General features: G+C 40.9%; 1 protein-coding gene across 6 annotated transcripts in view; it reads right to left on the bottom strand.

Annotated features, from left to right (window-relative positions):
* CALD1 (caldesmon 1) overlaps window positions 1-18,374 on the bottom strand; it is a 177,501-nt gene that overhangs the window by 31,356 nt on the left and 127,771 nt on the right. The window contains exon 1 of one of the 6 annotated variants that reach the window (XM_077783316.1): window positions 16,670-16,980. The exons of the other annotated variants lie outside the window; for them this stretch is intronic. Within the exon in view, the coding sequence (XP_077639442.1) occupies window positions 16,670-16,716 (47 nt within the window). The 5' untranslated portion in view covers window positions 16,717-16,980. Of the gene's footprint in view, window positions 1-16,669; window positions 16,981-18,374 lie in introns of those variants that run through there. 6 annotated transcript variants of the gene reach the window in all.

Genomic DNA, 18,374 nt, shown 5'->3' with positions numbered 1-18,374 from the left:
CACAAGCAAAATCAATTTGAGAGCTCTTCAGAGCTTATCTCCCAATTGCCTACATCTTCAGATGAAGAGTAAATAAATAATAAAAAGTATGTCTCCAAGATTTCAACTCTGTATATCAGACAGATGGAAATCTGATGATGCACGCTGGCCTGTGTTGTTCCTCCACCCTTGCAGAGCAGTCTTGCTGCCCAGCACACACCCAGCAACTAAATTAAACTGAATTTATATCTATTTGTCACCTTCCACATGGCTTCGCAGACAAGTATTTCCACAATCAGCTGTTCCAGCTGTCTCAGGCAATGAGACCACAACACAGCATGATCTCCAAGAGGTATGCCAAGCCAGCTGATAACATTCTCTTGTGGAATATTCAGATCACAGAATATTCTGAGTTGGAAGGGACCCACAAGGATCATCAAGTGCAACTCTCCAGGACTGAAATCCCAGACCTGAAGATCTCAACAGCAAATCTCATTGGTATCTAAGTCTAAAAATGTTGCCCTCAGATTAAATGGGGGGGGACTTTGAGTGAAAAATAAATCTGCTGGATTGGGAATACAGGAGATGTGGCCATCTACTTCAGACCTTTTTCAGAGAATTACAGCACTCTGTATTTTACACCAAACACTGAATTTATGTAAAGTTATAACCCAGCAAGAAACTTGGTAATAGCTAGGATGATCATGGGGCTGAAACCATTTCTTACAATCCAGATTTAACTGGTTTCCACTTGGAACCTCAAATCAGCTCAAGCATTATCTAAGGCACTTTGGGTTTGGAGTTCCTTGCCCAGTACTTGTACATTATTATTATTGTCTGAATTATGACAGCACTGAAATTTTCTGATCAAGCTTACAGGCTTGCTACAGTAGGCAATTTATAAAGACAGGGCAAAATCTGGTCCCCATTCTAAACAGTGTATATTCTGATTAAAGAGAAACCTTATAATTTCTAGCACAATCTGCCCTCAGTGAGTCATAAATAAACCTGATGAATATAAATTTTTTTCATTTTTCGCAGGAGTAGAAAAAAAAAACCCTGCCTAATTCGAGCTGGATCCCATTACTTCACTCTAGAGGAGGCAGGGAGAAAGAACTGCTGTGGATCTGAACTCAGACTCCATTTCAAGAGACAGAAATACATGAAAAAATTCCAAACAGAACAAAAGCCTTTAAGATTTTTAAGCAGGCAGCTCATATCTGCCTTTTCTTTCGTCCATGGTTGACTCAAATGTCAGTCTGGTTTTTATGCCTGCAGAAACACCTTGCATTCTTAGCAGTGCCCTCACAACATGGACTCAATTAGACACAATTGCACCTATTCAGCAAGCTCTTTCCCACACTACTTTGTTACCCTGAAGCTTTTACATGCATTACAGATTGATTTTGCCTCTGGTCCACCCCAAGAAATGAGATCATCCATCCTGTACCAAACTGCTGCACCTCTAAATTGCAACCTAACCTACTTCTAAGACCTCTGCCCTTTATTACATAAGACCACAGCAGCTGAAGTGATATCTGTTGATTTGTGTCTCCAAATTTATGTCAGATGGAGGATGTCAGTAAAATGTCCTCAATGACAGATTTCACTGCCAGACTCAACCTATAAAAGTTGAATTTGTTGGCCTTCTGTGCTCTTAGAAAATCTTTCTATTTACCCAGGCTCTTCCTGAAAGGATGGGTGGGGTGAGGATGGACTTTGTTAAAATACCCACTGGGGAGTGCTCTTTGTGTCACAGTTGATATTCAGACTCATTTTATTTATGATTACATATGTTTTCAATCTTTTTATTGTTTGCCTAATTTGTGTTACGATAGGCACACTTCAAAACCTGAATATAAACAACTGATCAATCTTCACCTCAAAAGGAAAAAAACATAATAAGGGCACATGCTTCCACAGAGGGCTGTGCCTCTCTCTTCAAGCTTTGCGTGTCAATCTCAGCTGTACTTCATTCAAGTCATATCTAAAAATGTGCTGAATGGTGGGGGGCAGTTGTGGGGAAAACTGTTTTTTCTAATCATTCCTCCATCATTCAATGAGAGATGCCAGAGTTCTGCTCAGACCTGCTTAAGAAGATTCATTTGTATGAGGGAATGAGCAGAATTTCAGTCCAAAATGTTCATGCTTCAAAAGATGTAGTGAGTGAAAACAGGGGATTATGGTGGAGACATGCAGACATGCCACCACAGTTCTCAGTCCATGTTGTGCATGAATGCTGCTATTAACACCCATATTTTTCACATATTTCTCAATTTGACATGCACCATTTTTTTTTTTTCACATTGAATGCAGGAGTGACAAGTGGATAAAATTAACCAATGGCTGAAAATGAAACCCAGACAAATTAAAACTGGAAATTAAGCACATGTTTTGAACAGTGAGGATAATTACACACACAAGAAATTAAGGAACATCCATCTCTTGCATGTCTGCATTAAAATGGATGCCTTTTTGGAAGTTATTCTACAAAATAATACTGATTTTTTGGGTGCATTGTAGATAGCTTGGTGAAATTCCACTAACACTTATGTATAGGAAGTTAGACTAGATTATATGGTGGCACCTGCTGGACTTAAACCTTACAGCCTTCCATTTATACAAACAGTACATGTTTCTCTTTTTGCCCACAATTTATCTCTGTCTCACAAATACTTTTACTCCATTTATCCATCCATTCTCCACAGGTACACAGCCTGTACTTGTGAGCAGGCAAATTACTAAGATATGCACACAGTTCTCAGGCCAAAACAGAGACTGATACACCTTTGAGTGTATTATGTTCTCATTCACTTCATTTTCATATGGTGTTTCTGTGTTTTAGATTCAATCCCTAAAGCTGGGCCTCGCAGTTAGATCCATCTGCAGCATCACAGCATCGCTCTGCACAAAGGCAGAATGACTCATGCACGCGCCTATTTTTCTTTTTTTCTTTCCTCCCCCCCTTTTCCTCATGGCTTAAAACTGATGATCTGTTTCATAATATGAAATGCAAGCAGATTCTGCAACCACAGCCACATAGCTCTGGTAAATTGCCTCTGAGCACCTCAGCATAAATCCAACACAGGGCTGCAAACACGAAGGGTAAAACCCTTCCGCTACTGAAACAATGTCAAATTTGCCTCCAACGTATATTATATTTAGATAAAAGTGCTTGATGGAAATGTACCAGGGGGAAGCACGTAATTCTCTCAATATGTGAAGCCTAATGCTCTGCAGTTTTACTGCATAACAATAGACATGGCATTGACCTGCCAGTGAGCAGAGCAGCATATTGAATCTGTTCTAATTTAGAAGTTTCACATGGAAAAAAAAAAAAAGAAAAGAAAACTGAAAAGAAAAAAGAAAGCAGAAAATAATACCTTCCAACTGATAATTTTTTACTGTTTTCCTTGAAGCTTGGTGGAGTTCACCCAGATCTGTTTCCCTGGCAGTTGGCAAACATGCAAAAAAGTGTACAAAACAAGGTTGCTTTTTCAAATGTGGAAAAGTGGGAGCAAAACCCAATCAGTGTGCATACCACTGTGGTTAATGTGGTATTTCTTGACTCTGGAGCAAATTGCTTGCTGCCACCACCTCCAGCTTCTAGTGCTTTATTGCACATAAAATCCAAAATAATTTATGCCACAACCTTACCCAGTAAGTAATATTTCAGGCATGTGACTTGAGAACAATGGGCATCTTGCCTAGCTGAGGCATAAGTCAGGCTTTACAGGATTTGCCCTAGAATGCACAATCCACAATTTCTACAAAGACAAATAAGAAGTTTTCTTTCTTGGGTTTTGGGCTGCTATATTTAATATAGCTTTCAAGGCAATTTTATATGTCAAATTGCTAGCTTACTGATTGCATCCAAAATCCAGACCTAACTCAATGTGCAGTTTAGCCCAGCAGCTTCACCAGGCAATATTTTTTGAAAAAAAATGTAATTTCAACTTTAAAAAAATGTATATATATTTCTGGTGTTATTTTTTTTTTTATTTCAAAGCTGCATCCTTAGAAATTAGCAAACAAGAACAAATTGATGATTTCAGGAAAGCACAAACTGAATTACAATAAATCACGTATGTATTCCTGACCTGGAAACCCAGCTTTCAATTTCATCTGCTTATCTGCTTTCACCCTGGTTACCAGCTTTGAAGGCTTTTTAATGCAGTACTGTAGGAAATAGAGAGCCTCTTAACAAACCAATGCTTCCACCTCATTTCCTTCACAAAGATTAATAGGATTGCTGCATTTTAAGTGTGTTTTGTTTTAAAAGGAAATGCAGGACCATGAGGATAAGGTCTCATACACATGAAGCTTCTTTAATTTCAACCTGCTCTTGCTTCACTGAATATCATGTAAGGACTAAGACTAACAAAGTTAACTCAGAGAATCACTTATTTGAGGAATGAAACATTAATATCCAAACCAATCTCAGTCACACACCCTAATCCCTCATCACCATGCCCAATCTACTCAAAATCAACTTCCAGCATCTATTTATTCATCGTCCACCCTGACAAAACAAGAAATTCGTGAAACTGGAAATGGAACAAGGCATTGGTTTTCAAAGATGACAAATTTCTGAGCAGCATTGCCTTTCACACTCCTGCAGTTTCTTCTCTTTGCAGGGTATAATGGAGAACCTTTGAAAGCCTTTGCAGGCTGTAATGAAGAGCCACAAGCCAGAACGCTACAGCAGGAGAGTGCTGGAAGGAAGAAAATTCCCAGCAGTCCATGGACTGAAATCAAGGACAGTGCCCGCCAACAATGCTGGAGCCACCCTGAAAGGAGTTATTTCATCTCTCACTGAAATGCTGCCGTGCCTGGGGTAGGTCAGTTTGTAGGCTTTGGATGGCTTCATATCCAAACCAGGGGCCTCTGATTTAGGACTGATCCTGAAATTCATTCTGGATTTGGGACAGAGATACTAAGTGGGGTGGGAAGGAGGAATGTGGGAGCTGGAATAGCAGGCTAGGTCTGTAGCACAGGAACAAGAGATTTGCCTGGACTATGGACAGAGAAAGAGGAGACAGACTGCAGCAAATGGATCAGGAGCCTGCATCCCTGCAGTGGAGGATGGAGGAATGTTGATAGAGAAATAGGAGAACAGGGAAAAGGGAAATAGATCCTTCCAGGAACAGCAAGGACAGTGAAAGCAGCAGCACTGGGCAAGTCTTGTCACCAACATCCAGCCAGCTCCAGAGGGCTGTCCAGGCTTGGAAAACCAAAACCCTCCATGACTAGAGGAAGGGAAACTGTTACACAGCAGGTTGTGACTACCCAGATTACACATCACTCAGTAACCTCAGCCTAGACTGAAGTGTTCTGTGGTCTGAAACACCTACAAACAGCCAGAACCCAGGATTTCTGTACCTTGCTCCATTGAAGGTATGGGTGTTAGCATTAGTCTGGTCTCTGTGAAGCATCAAAACTGCTCTGTCTTTCCCAGGGGACTAGAGATTGTAATGAAATTATTATTTCTCAGAGCCAGACAGGTCCCTGAGGATGTCTGCTGCAGCTTTCAGAAATACAGCAAACACTGTGCTGACCAACAAAGTACGAGGCATGTATTTGCACACAGGGAGTCTGGAAAAATAATGTTACCAGATAATTATTCAGATAATAATAGAATAATCTTTTTTTATCCACTTTTCCCAGCACAAAACATGCACTAGGAGGACACAGCCTTAACACAGCACAGCAGACTATTGAAATAAATGCCACAAACAGGATAGCAGATGAAATGCAAGACCAGAACACGCACCAAAACAGAGCAGACTGTGAACCCTTATGCTAACTGAAATAAACCACTTGAGGGGAAATATGACATTACAAATACATCCAGTGCTACAACATGTGGTGAATGAAAAAAAAAATTAATGAAAATCAGATGTCTCAACATTTTCTGGTCCTGATTCCCCACTCACACAACTCACGGATGCTGTGCAGGTGTGGATTTTGTTTCAAGGGAAATTCATGGCTGTTTGCTTTTAACATGGGCAAGCATCTCTCTCTTTCTGAGGTGTTTAAGAAGCCTACTGTCAACAGCCAAGGTGATTAGGAGACACTTTCGGTGAGACAGCAGAGGAATTATTAGTGCAGATCCTGTCATTTGCTAACAGGATTAGGGGCAGATACATTCCATGCTAATCCTGATGTGTCTTTCACCTTCATGAAAGGTAAAGAACCCTTCCATAAAACAGGTCTGTACAGATCTGCAGGGTCACGTACAGCACTTTGAACAGCACACTAATGTTAAAACAATTTGCAGACATCGTATAACAGCACTGTGCAAATTAAACAGCTGGAAGTTTGAAATGTAGCCATTGTAACTACACCCACATAAACACAATAAAATATCCTGGCTTTATCCTTTCAATTAGTTTTCCCTTAGATGTGCTTGTTCTTCTCATATTGCTTCATTGTAATCCTTATTCCAGAGAAGGTGCTTGTAAGAAATTACCAAACTCAATATTGGAGATACTGTCTGGAAAGCTGACTGAGCTCATGAGAGGTGATTAATCACACTGCAAATACAAATCCAAAAGCCACTGTTCTTTAAAAGGGTGGGGAGGGGGACAACCCTTTTCACAGAACTCTAGCATCCAACAAAAACCTCTTCCATTTCAAAGCCTCACTAACAAACTATCCAAAATTTATAAGCTGTTCACATAAGTATCCAGATAAAAACCAGGAATCACAAGAAAAAAAATCAACTTGCTTGCCCTGAAAGTGCCCACAGCCTGGAGACTTCCAAAGGGGCATAGGCAGCTATAAAGAGGCACCTAACACAGAAAAACTGCCCTGTGGAGATATAGGGAGAGGGTGCAATATTCAGTGTGATTTCGAAACATAGCAGTTATTATGGCACACTTTTTGTTGTTGCTGCTGATAATTTCAGTTTTGTTCTGGAACAGCAGTTCCAGTCAGTAATAGCTGTCGCAAAATGCTTTACACAGGTGGGCAACAAGACAGGAAGGACAGCAAAGAGCTCCTGTGATAAGAAAGCAATGCAACCACTGGAAACAGACTGCAAGGGCAGCCAAAAGAGGATCTGATCCCAAAGGTGAGAGGAGACAAGCCCTGATCATCACCATTTCCATCACCAAGAAACAAAGCCGTCTAACAGATTCAACTGACATTTTTACAGAGAGGGTAATCAAGAAATTCATCATTAAATGTACACACCCACAGATGTTTAAGCCAAGACTTCTGGTATAATCCATTAGATTCCAGAAGTGAATGCACACTGATGGCTATTTTCGCCTTGTTATTATACTAGTTCTTGGCAATTGTTAAATTCTTTCCATCAAAAGATCTTAACATGTTTTACAAATGTTAAGCAATCCTTGCTACCCTTCTGACTTCTGTGTGGTGAGTTCTATGGCTATTATAATGCCAGTTTATGGAATGGAAAAACAGATATATAGATGAATGTACTACTTTCAGTCTAAAAAGAGCAGATACGGTTCTCTTTTGGCTGCACTACTTCACATCTATTCCAAAAACTTGTTGAAGCTACAAGGAGGTCTTCCAGCAACTTCTAAAGGGAGTTGTAGGTATGTAGACTCCTTCCTCCCAGTCCCATCTCCAACAGCTGCACTGTGCTGACTTCCATTGCTGGTCCTGAAAGCCCGTGAAAGCCACTGACAGAATTATCCTGAGATGTCTTTTTCTGGCATACTGAACAAAGAGACATGCTCCCCTGAGCTCTCTCTGATCAAGTGATGGCCTGTCTCTCCTCTGCATTTTAAATAATGCCTTCTGTTGCTAGGTATTTCCAAGTCAGTAATCTACATTTTTAAAAAAGAGGTGTGCCTGCTGGGAAACAGGAAAGGAAAGGCCAAAAGCAAGTTTAGCCCAGGGCATCTTGTGGCCATGTCATTGCAAAAGCACAGACTTTTCACAGGGGTCAGCAGGGCTCAACACAGTCTGGAATCTTTTGAAGCACTTGGCTTTGAATTGAGATACACTTAAATGCCTGAAAGTATGAGAAATGGGGTTCAGGGTCATCACGCTACCACTGGGAAACAAAGAGTTTGCTTGCTGCCGCACCCTTCTGCTTCTCAAGCTTCAACAGGTACAGAAAGCTCAGCAGGACTTGGTGAGGTAGGACTCCCAAAAGCTAATGGAGTGAGAAAATCCCAGCTCTACACCAGAGAGGTTTTAGTCCTAGAGAAACTACAGGAAGTCACACAGGAATGCTTCTGTGCCCCACAGCTCTCAGTGCTCCCTCGTTGGTCCCACAGTGTCGATGGGACTGACCCAAATGTCAGCCAACTCTTCCAACACCAGCTCTTGCAGGACTTGGTCTTGATTCAAAGTCAAAACTTCTCCCCTCTCACCTGGACTGCAAGACAGAGTGTTTTGGAGTGTCACTGAGACTTCTACAACATTTGCACAGCAGATGATCCTCAGAAATAACACCAGAGAACAGATCTTACACTCGATCCAACCACACACTGTTCATCCAAGTATCCTCTTCCCAGTAATCCATTGTAACCATTCACAGACTTGCACCAAGTCTGTTGTTGCAAGGGAGATGCAATTCCATTGACCCTTTTATGAAAGTTCTCACTGAATTTAAGTCATGCAGCCTGAAAGGCACTGGGAGGGGCCAAAACCCAAGCACTGGATAGCAAATTTACATTTAATATACTTTTGTGAAAGTACAACATTTGTAAAGCAAGGATTTGGCAACGTAAAATGAAAAATACTTGGCACAACAAAGAATTAGGACAAGCATAAGAGAATTTGAATTCCTACTCACACAGAGTCCAACCTCTTACCACATTTCAACTGAGATCGCTGAGTAAAGAAGAGTGTGGTCATTATCTATCTGAAGAAGATAACCTTTAGCAGCTACAAGGCAACAAAAAGGTGTAAGTTAAGATTGCTCTTAATTCAAGCTAACATGCTGAGAGTCATGTTGCTAAACACAGGATTTCAAAGACTTCATTTGGCTCCTCTTCTGCTACAGATTCCTGTGTAAACTCCCTTGTGCTCCAGTTCTCATCTGACTAACGCTAAGAAACATTCAGTGAAAAAAATCATGCATTTCAGGATCTAGAGGCCAGCACAACAGGCACTACCCGCACCAAACACAGGTGTAACTCAACCCAAACACTTGCAATCCTCTCCCAGTGAGGTGCTCTTGGATGTACTTAGGAGTGTTCAAGATGAGCAAGAGACAGACTGCCAGTGTTGGTGCATAGCTATAATCACATACAAAGAGGTTTTCTGGACATATGACCAAAGTTTGCTCAAAATACCACCACCAAAATTGTTCAGGGGCAGTAAACATAGGGCTGGGTAGGAGACACTGTCTCCTACCTCAGCACTTCAGGGTGTTGGGTGAGTTTGAAAGACAGAGAAGAATCCAGGAATTCAGGTAAGTAATTAACCCCATGGCTTTCCCAAAATGCCAAAGGACCAAATTCAGAGCTCTCAGACATGCACAAGAAAGGAATATTTGTTCTCAGCTGAATGGGTTGCAAATTATCACTAATGCACATGCAGTCATTGGGAAGATTTCACAGCCATATAGATAAGGACTATGGGAACACCAAGATAGCTGTGCTACAGTATTAAGAGTTTTGTAAATTTGGTAAGCCTTGAGTAAAAGCCACATTTTCAGAGAATAATCTGCTTTGCTACTGCCTTTATGACAAATTTAACAGAGAATCAAGGAGAAAATTGGTTCTCAAATATCATCTTTGTAACTAAAGTAAAAATTTAGCTGGTTTTTGAAAGAGATGTGGCCTCTGCTAATTAGGCTTTTGGGCTTTGTGCAATCCTGAGAAAGAAAACTGCTGACATGATGTGTCTGACCACTCCTGTTCCAGGAGGAGAGATATGACTAAGGCCAAAATGTACAACACCATCTTACACCCCAGAGCACATGCCAGTGATTTTCCTCTTGCAGGACAAACAGAATCCTAAATATCTCTCACACTTCACAGAGGAAAGATGAGTGTTACACAGAATACACACCCTAATTTAAAAATGGGATTCTTCTTTTATAGACATCAGCATGCAAGAGAATACAGTGAGGTCAGAACACATTTCATTTGAGCTTTGCAAAATAAAACACTATCAAGAGATGACTGAAAAGGAAAAATAAAAAAAGGGAGGAAAGGAAACACATGACAATGAAGAATGTCACTGTAGCTCATGGGAGCTAGAATGCCAGGAACAATTTGAAAATGACCCAAGAGACTGCAAAGGCTCCACCATGGACATGTCAGTATGTGATGATGGTAGCACACATCATTTTTGGATGCTGAAGCCCACAGTGCATTGAGCTTGTAAGGTTCACCCATCCCCTGATCCTCTTGCTGAGTCACAAACTCCACTAAATCAGGTATAACAAAAGAAGTACAAACAAACAAGCAAAAACAAACCCAAAAAACCCCAAACAACAGAAACCTGAAGTAAGGAACATGCCAGGACAGCAACAGTTGTGATATTAAAAGGTACTTCTGTAATAACATCACATCAACTCCAGTGCTGAACGAATTGCAGATGGAATCTGGCAAGCCAAAAACCTCCTGTTCAGAAACATGTAATATATTTTTATGCATAAAAAGGCCTGTGGGCAATTTGGCTTCAGCAAACCAAACAGAAGCCAGAATTTTACATCCTGTACTGTCAAGTGCATTGGTCTCGAGGACACACCTCTAGGACAGGCCTCTGCATTTCCAGAAGTATCGTGGGAAGAAAAACAAATGCACATGGATGGCTTCTCCAGGGGCTGTTTTCTCAATTTTTTTAAATGCATAGTACACCATTTAGGAGATATTTCTCAAAAATGTTCAGTCTGGAACCAGAATCATCTTTTGGGTTTTTTTTTTCTGTAATACATTAACCTTTGCCTCGAGGACCCACAGCAGGACCAGATCCTGCTAAAGAGATGTATATGGCAAATTGAAAGTGATCTGAAAAAGATTCAGAGTTCAGAGTGAAACTTCTTGCAGAGAGTTAATCCTCTCTAGTTTGTAGGCCAGGTTCTGCTGGAGTCAGTCTTGCCCATGAGAAACTGAATATTTCTCATTGTTGCTTAGTCAAGGTATATGGAAAAGCAGTGGATGAAAATTAAAAAAGAAGGCAAAGTTAGCAAAGTCCCTGATCTTCAAGAGAAATGCTGTCTGATAAGGGTCTGAATGCAAACAGGCATCTTACAAAAAACCCCCAAAACCTTACCAATTCCTCCAAAAAGGGGTTATTTATTAAGCTTTTTGGAGTAGTCCATACCTAATAGTGTATCTGTATATTTTGCTTAATGTGAACTGGTACATACAACCCCTGCAACTAAAGCTGATTAGTTTCCTTTTCTGCTTTATGATATGATGATAATCCATTTATCTTTCACATCCTTTCCATACAGCAAGGTAACCTCAATTATTACAGGATATGTACTCTAGGATTACTATGGTGGGGAGCAGAGGAAAAAAATGCTTCACAAGTGATGCCAGAAAATGTACAGTATTCAGAAGAAAATAAGCCAGAGAGAGTGACAGAGAAAACCAGGTACTAGTGACTAAGTTAACCATTATCCCTCCTACAATCAAAGAAACCCACCAGAGCACCAGGTGGAAAGGGGGCAGCCACTTCACATCAGTTTCAGTCTCCTGGCACAGCACAAAGCAAATTTAGGCAGAGCCAATACTTGGCTTAGTATTCTTTTACCAAGAGATAAACAGAGACTGAGAAACAAAAAACCCAAAACACCAGCTTCTGCCCTCGTTTGAAACTTTGTTCACCATAATTCAGCTTAAAAGTCAAGGAACTACATTGACTTCAGATGTGAAGCCTGTACTTAAGCCTGGGATGTGCTGCTCATCTCTGGAATTCAATATGCACATCCAAAGCAATTGGAAGGAAAAAAAACAGATGAGCAATCAACTAAACCTTGTAGCTAGTACTTTGCTTCAATAGTGGGTTTTGGAGAAGAGAGAAATTGTATCTAAATACCTTGGACTACAGTGTGATTTTTCTGACAGCTTCACAAAATGCTTAAATGCTTTAGAGGTAAAAAAACCACATGGAAAGCTGTTTTCCAATGTGCTCGCTGTTCCCCAAAAAGGTGATTACAGTGTTGCACTGCTGGACTCGCAAAAATGTCTCATTACCACATCCAGTTTGAGTGTCCGAGTGAGATTTCACAGCAACAGCTGAACACTTGTGAAAAAGAGAAGCAAGATGGGGAGGAAAGGCAAAAGGGGGAGTGGGGGAAGCCCTCCCTGTCTGCTCTGCAAAGGATTTGAACTGCAGAAAAGAGGAACCGTGTCAGCAAATGCCAAACCAATGTGATACCTGCCAAACCGCACCTTATCCTTCTCATTCAGCAAAAAAAAATTATCCACTGCCTGATTTCTCTTACCTCACCAGTAAAGGGCTGTTTTTATCCCTTATTAGGACAGTCTCCATGCTGTAAAATTCCAGCTCTAATAAGTGCCTTTTACAATATGTGCTGCACATCAGCACAAAAAGAAAGCTGCTAATAAAAGTAAAGCACAGAAGGAGAATAAAAGGGCTGAGTCCTAAATTAGAAAGAATAACATCAGCTTAGCTTAGGCTCCAAAATTTGATCATAGATTTTATGAAATGGAGAATTAAAATTGGAATGGATAAATGTATGAAGACTAACATTATACAGATATATAATTATAAACTTGGCTCTGCAGCCACTTATACATGCAAGCTGCCTTACTGAACTCAAGACTTTTTCACCACATCTAAGAGCTTACACATCCCAAAATGTAAATCAAATAGTCAGTACATGAAAATAGTGCAAGAAAGACTTTTTCAAAGGTTTAAGGGTTTTTTTCAAAGTAAAATGTGGTAGAGCAAAAAGTTACAGTAAGTTGAGCCTCTATGTTTCAATTAATTTCAATGACTGGTGGAAGTGTTTTTCTTGGTTGCATTTTTAAGCGCTGGATTTAATTCACTGGACATAATTGACTTCCTCTGCTTTAGATGGAAATATATACACATATATGAACTGAAAAGCAAAGAGGGCCTAAAGCAATCACAGAGAATTTCCCTGAGTTTTTCCTGTTTTACTCTGAATTGGAAAGAGGGTGGATGGGGACTGCAGGTTTGGCAGGAAAGGGGAAGGCAGGAGTATGAAGAAGCAGGATAAAACTCTGCCACCCCCAACTACCACTGGTTGAACACTTATGCCAACAGTGTGGCTGTGGAGGAGCTATCTGGATTTAAGATCTGCACTAACAATGAATTTTCTAGTTTTGCTGAAGCAGAAGCAAAAACCCTTGTCAAAGTGAAGTGATATGGAAAATGTTCAGGGCTGTTTGGTTTTTTTTGTTTTTTTTTTTTTTTTTTAATTCAGCCTGGAACAAGAAAGCAAATCCTTCAATAAGTTTTTTTTCTTTTTACTTTTCCCTTTGAAATGTAGGTCAATGGGAATCAAAATATTTTAAAAAATCAGAATTTTTTTATTTACAAAAGCAGCAAAGGTGCAACTTAGTAATTTCTTCTGTAGAAAGCATAGAAAAACTCATTTAAAAATAAAGTATTTCCTATTCTTTTAATTTAGACAAAGCCAGTTTCAGAAACCTGACATGAACTCATAACCAGCTCTGCTCTCAACCATTCTGAAAGAGTTCTGGCCAAAACTCTCCCATATTTTCTAGGTTTTACTAAATTTACCTTTCATCAGAAGCAGTTCTCACAGCTCATTTCAGGCATTTGGATTCACAGCAAGTTCCTGGCTTGAACCAAGGCTTCCACAGGGTAGAGAATTTAGCTCAGAATTTTCATGAAACTCTCCCAAGTCATTTGTTCTCTGACAAAACTTCAGATGCTTGATGCTCACAGTCTCAACTTAAGACTGAGGTGGAAGCTCCAAACTCTACTCCAACTTTGTGATCCTGAGAGCCAATGCTTTTCTCATGCTGAAAACAACATCTTTCACTGAGGCAAGAAGGATGCACAATTTCACATGTTTCCCTATAGACCTGTCCTTGCTCTGCCACAGAAACTCCCACCCAAAAATGTTTCAGCTCTTCGTGTAGACTTGTTACTTTTGGCGAAGAGCCACTTTCAGAAATTGGGACTGGGATTCTTTGCTTCCAAAACAGAAAAACAACCTCACTACCGGCAAACATCTTCTCTCATCTTGTTTGTAGTTACATTATGTCCTTCTTGTATTACCTCAGCAATGTAAAAAGGCTTTTACAAATTAAAGGTTCAGGCCTTTGCCCACTGGGGAACAGGAACGAAGAGCATGGGCAAAAAGAGAAGAGGAAGGTGAGAGCTTCAAGTGAAAATTAACAGCATCGATTTTTGGAGCAGAATTAACGAGATAACACAGTGCCACCAACACCACTGCTATCTGTGGAGGAGTCCTCTTAAACCCCTCCTCCTAAAAAATTAGCTGATATCAGTCTTGAACATCCAACCAAGATACAGGAAAGATAACCTACAATACAAAGAAAATGCTGAAAACTACTGAGCTTTCAACAACCAAACTGAAGTTTGAACAGAAGTTATAATTTGCTGGAAGAAAATATTCTACCTGTTGGCAAAGAGAACTGCTTTCTCTAGGAACTTGCAGAGTAAACAACTTTAGTGTCCAGCACAACGAGCCAAGCCAATCCCTATACTTTTATTAAACAGACTACATATTTTCAGGCCAACCGGAATTTCTTGGCTCCACTGAGAGCTTCTGCTTTTAATTTCTAGTGTATCAAATACTAACAGGATTATATTCAGCTATTTAGCAATTACAAAATTTTCTACAAATACCACAAGTCCACTGAAAGCATAGAAAATAGCTTTAAACAACGCAGATGAAATGATCATATAAAGAGGCCATTAGAGGACATTTGCAAGAAGTTAACAATCACATTGTACCTCATTCAAAATAATGCAATAACAGCCTCCTCCTTTTCCCTGGAGAGTCTCCAGAGAGTGAACTTATAAGGACTTTAATACTCCTTTTCTTTTCTGCTGCAATCTCCCGAGAAGCCATGAGCATTTGGAATGATTACGTTATGCCTTAGCCTGGGAAGGGCAGTATTTCATCATGCATTTCTCTGAGCAATGCTTTGAAGAAGCCTTTGTGGGTAATGCTAAAGGTGTCTTCCCTCTTTTGGCCTGAGGTCATGGAGATGTTTGTTACAAGGGAATAAATCAGTTTCCAAGTTCTGGCCACACATTTGATTTCTCTTCAGAGAACTTGCCAAAGAGTACTTTGCTTTTCTTCCCCAAGCATGCTACTGTGAGTCTTGACAAAAGAAACCCATGTCTGGTTTTCAAGGTGTGTCTTCTTTTGTTAGAAGCTGTTACAGGACTCAGAACTCTCAAGATACATGAAAACAACACTACATAGCTACCCATACTTCAAGAGAAAAGGATTGTTTCCACTAAGGCGTAACTTCACTGATTTTAGTGAACTCACTTCATACTCGAGTTAAGGCTTTGCTCCAGGTTTTACTCCCCCAGCACATCAGATATGCAAGTATAAAGGCAGCACACTGCTGGTTCCCTCTCCTGCTCCAAAGGGACTGGAGGAAAATATCTCCCAGCAAAGATATCCAATGGCCCCCAGTATTTTAAAGAAAACAGCCAGACCCTGACACCTCACTAAACCAGGTCCAGAACAGACTAGAAAGGATCTCAAGGTCACCTCAGAGGTCCAGCCTGCACTCAGGGCCAGCTCCCCACATCAGGTATCACAAGTCAATGTTTTCATCACTTATATGATCACTGAAATCTCACCTGCTCTGCCCCTTCTCCTCCCTCGCTTTTCCCTTGCACTGAGTGCAGAGAAACTGGTGCTCCCCCATGGCTGCTCCCTGTTCCCATACAGAAGTATGGGAGGGCTGGCTGCTGTGCCTTGTGGCTGTATTTCACCACAGAACAACACACAAAAAAATGTCATCTGACATGCTCTTAGTTAAATTATTATTTTTTTACCCAGTTTCTGAAATCACAATGAAGGATTTCAGATTCCTGGAAGGGACTTCTTGAAGGAGCCGAGTTTTGGAAATCCCTGAGCTCCCTCTCCCTCCAAGAGCACAGGATTTCATGCTGGAAACTCTAAAGAATAGGCATAGAAATCCCAATTGCTCTTCAAGACCTCTCCCAAACTTTAAACCAAACCTTATATAAATCACAGCAATTTAGAAACATAGCAGTGTCCTGTTTCCTACCCATCAACTCATAAAGCAGACCAACAAACAATACAGGACAGGAATAAAGCAGATTATATTACTGGCAATATTGCACAGGCTAATTGATTTTCTCCTTCTGCCTTGCCTTCCACATTCAGGGATGAATGTGCCACGAGGACTTTATTTACTCGGTGAATTAAGCAATCTGAGTTGTGTGAAAGCTTTCACACTAACTATGAAACTTCTGCAAATTTCCCACCAACAGAACTCCAATTAGCAGCCAGTTCTCCCAACATATCCATCTACCATGGGACAATTTGATTTCTGCAATTCAGGTAAGAGAAATGCATAAATAACAAGATTTTAGACAACAGAGCAGAATGTAGCAAAAAAAGAAGCAAAATAACCTAATCTATTGCTTATTTCCCAGTTCAACCAGCTTCCCAGCTGTTCTGTTGCCCTTGCTATTCCCATCATCCCAGCACCTCCTACACAGCACCAAAAGGCTAAATGCATGCAGATATAATAAACTGGCAACTCACTTGGAAAGGCTTGACAAGTTCTGCCTGCAGTATGATCTGCTGATCATGTCTGCAGTGGCTGAATCAGTGCAAACTGCTGGCAGCTCCAGGGAGCAAATGGACGGATGATCAGGGCGTGGAATGAGATAATAAAAATGCCATTATCCTTTCAGGCATGCGAGACTCATTGGATGCTCTTTCCACCCCACAGGTTAACCATTTGGTTGGTCCTGTAGCTCCTGGAATGACTCTGTATTTGCCTGTTGTCAAGCTCATTATCTCTCTTGTATCCCCCTCCCCTCTGCTCTGTGATCATATGAGATTTTTTTTTTTTCCTGTATTCTCTCTAATAGATCCTCCTCATCATTTCTGGGCTCCCAGTTTCAGAAATTCCTGCAGATTCCTCAGCTGCTGAAGCTGCCTGCAAAACTCTTGCTTCCCATTTAGCTTTCACAAGAAGGGATTCTGTTCAGGCAGCTGGTCTGAGCAGCCTCAGCACTGCACAGAAGTGCCTTTGCAAGTACTTGCTCACAGGAAAGTCACATTCCAGCCTGCTGAGAGATGAGAGGACCCAGATATAAAATAATGGTCCAGGGAACAGTCGTCCCTTTTGATAGTAAATCACTGCCTAAGCATTTTGCAGGCACTTGCATCCAGTCTAACTTGTGAAAGGTCAGCCTGGATCAGACAGCTCAAGACTGAGGGTGATTTATAAACACAAATCCAAGGAGGTGGGGATTGCAAGCTCAACTGCAGTCAAGGTAAAACCAGCTTTTGTTTAACAACAGCTTTAAAACCAGGGCTGGAGCTGAACCCGACCTAACAGACTGTCCTCAGTGTTCTTCCATGTAATCCAGTGAGCAGAGCAGGAAATAGAAATGCAAACAGTGATTTAAATGGAGGTACCATCAGTTACCAGTTTCATATGCTTGGCTTTCATACCCCTTCCCCTCAAAGCCCAAAAATGTGAACAAACTGAAATCACTTACTGTGCAGTCCTGCAAGCTATTCCACCCCAGGCTGTGATCTTGTTACCCCTCATAAATTACAGGAGTGGGTGTGGATGGATCAGTACCCCAAAGGGAAATCTCTCCTGTGAGCTCTCCTGTCTGTGGGGAGGGATGTGTGGGTTCAGCAGGTGGCACTCTTACCTTGGAGTGAGCACCCAAGCCACCCTCTGCACAAAGCCATGGTCAATGCTGCACGGCCAGGGAAGCATCAGCCCTGAGTCTGTTTTCCTCGGAGCTTTCAAGAATCCAATGGCTGCACTTTGCTCAGGGCACTGATATTAATTTCACTCTGCTTAAGTCCCATAGGCAATAACTGGATCTTCTTTCTTCCCAAAAACTCTCTCCACACTTTTGATGAGATAGATTTTTTTGTGAAAAGGTAAATCTTTATAAGCTTTATAGATAGCTGAACGATTCCCCTGTACAAGGCCTTTTTTTACACACACGCAGAAACATGTCTGCAGTACCCCACAAAGTTGCTATTTCTTCATGCACACCTTCTGTAGACCCAGCCCTTTGTTCTAAAGTACTCTAAACTACCCATCTTTTCGTACATAAAATATACTGGAAAAAAATATATTGGAAAGGCCAATAGTGCTGATTGCCAGGGGAGGAAAATATGAATTCCAATTCTGTAATTGCAGAGAGACCTGCAAATGAGATGAGGGTGCAGCAAGTAGACCATTGCTACATTTTTTTTTTTTTACCCAGCCCTT

This window comes from Lonchura striata, chromosome 5, assembly GCF_046129695.1.
Source record: "Lonchura striata isolate bLonStr1 chromosome 5, bLonStr1.mat, whole genome shotgun sequence".
Taxonomy (NCBI): Eukaryota; Metazoa; Chordata; class Aves; order Passeriformes; family Estrildidae; genus Lonchura; species Lonchura striata.
Note: the sequence above shows the minus strand (reverse complement) of the source record. Positions and strands in the feature narration are given on the sequence as shown.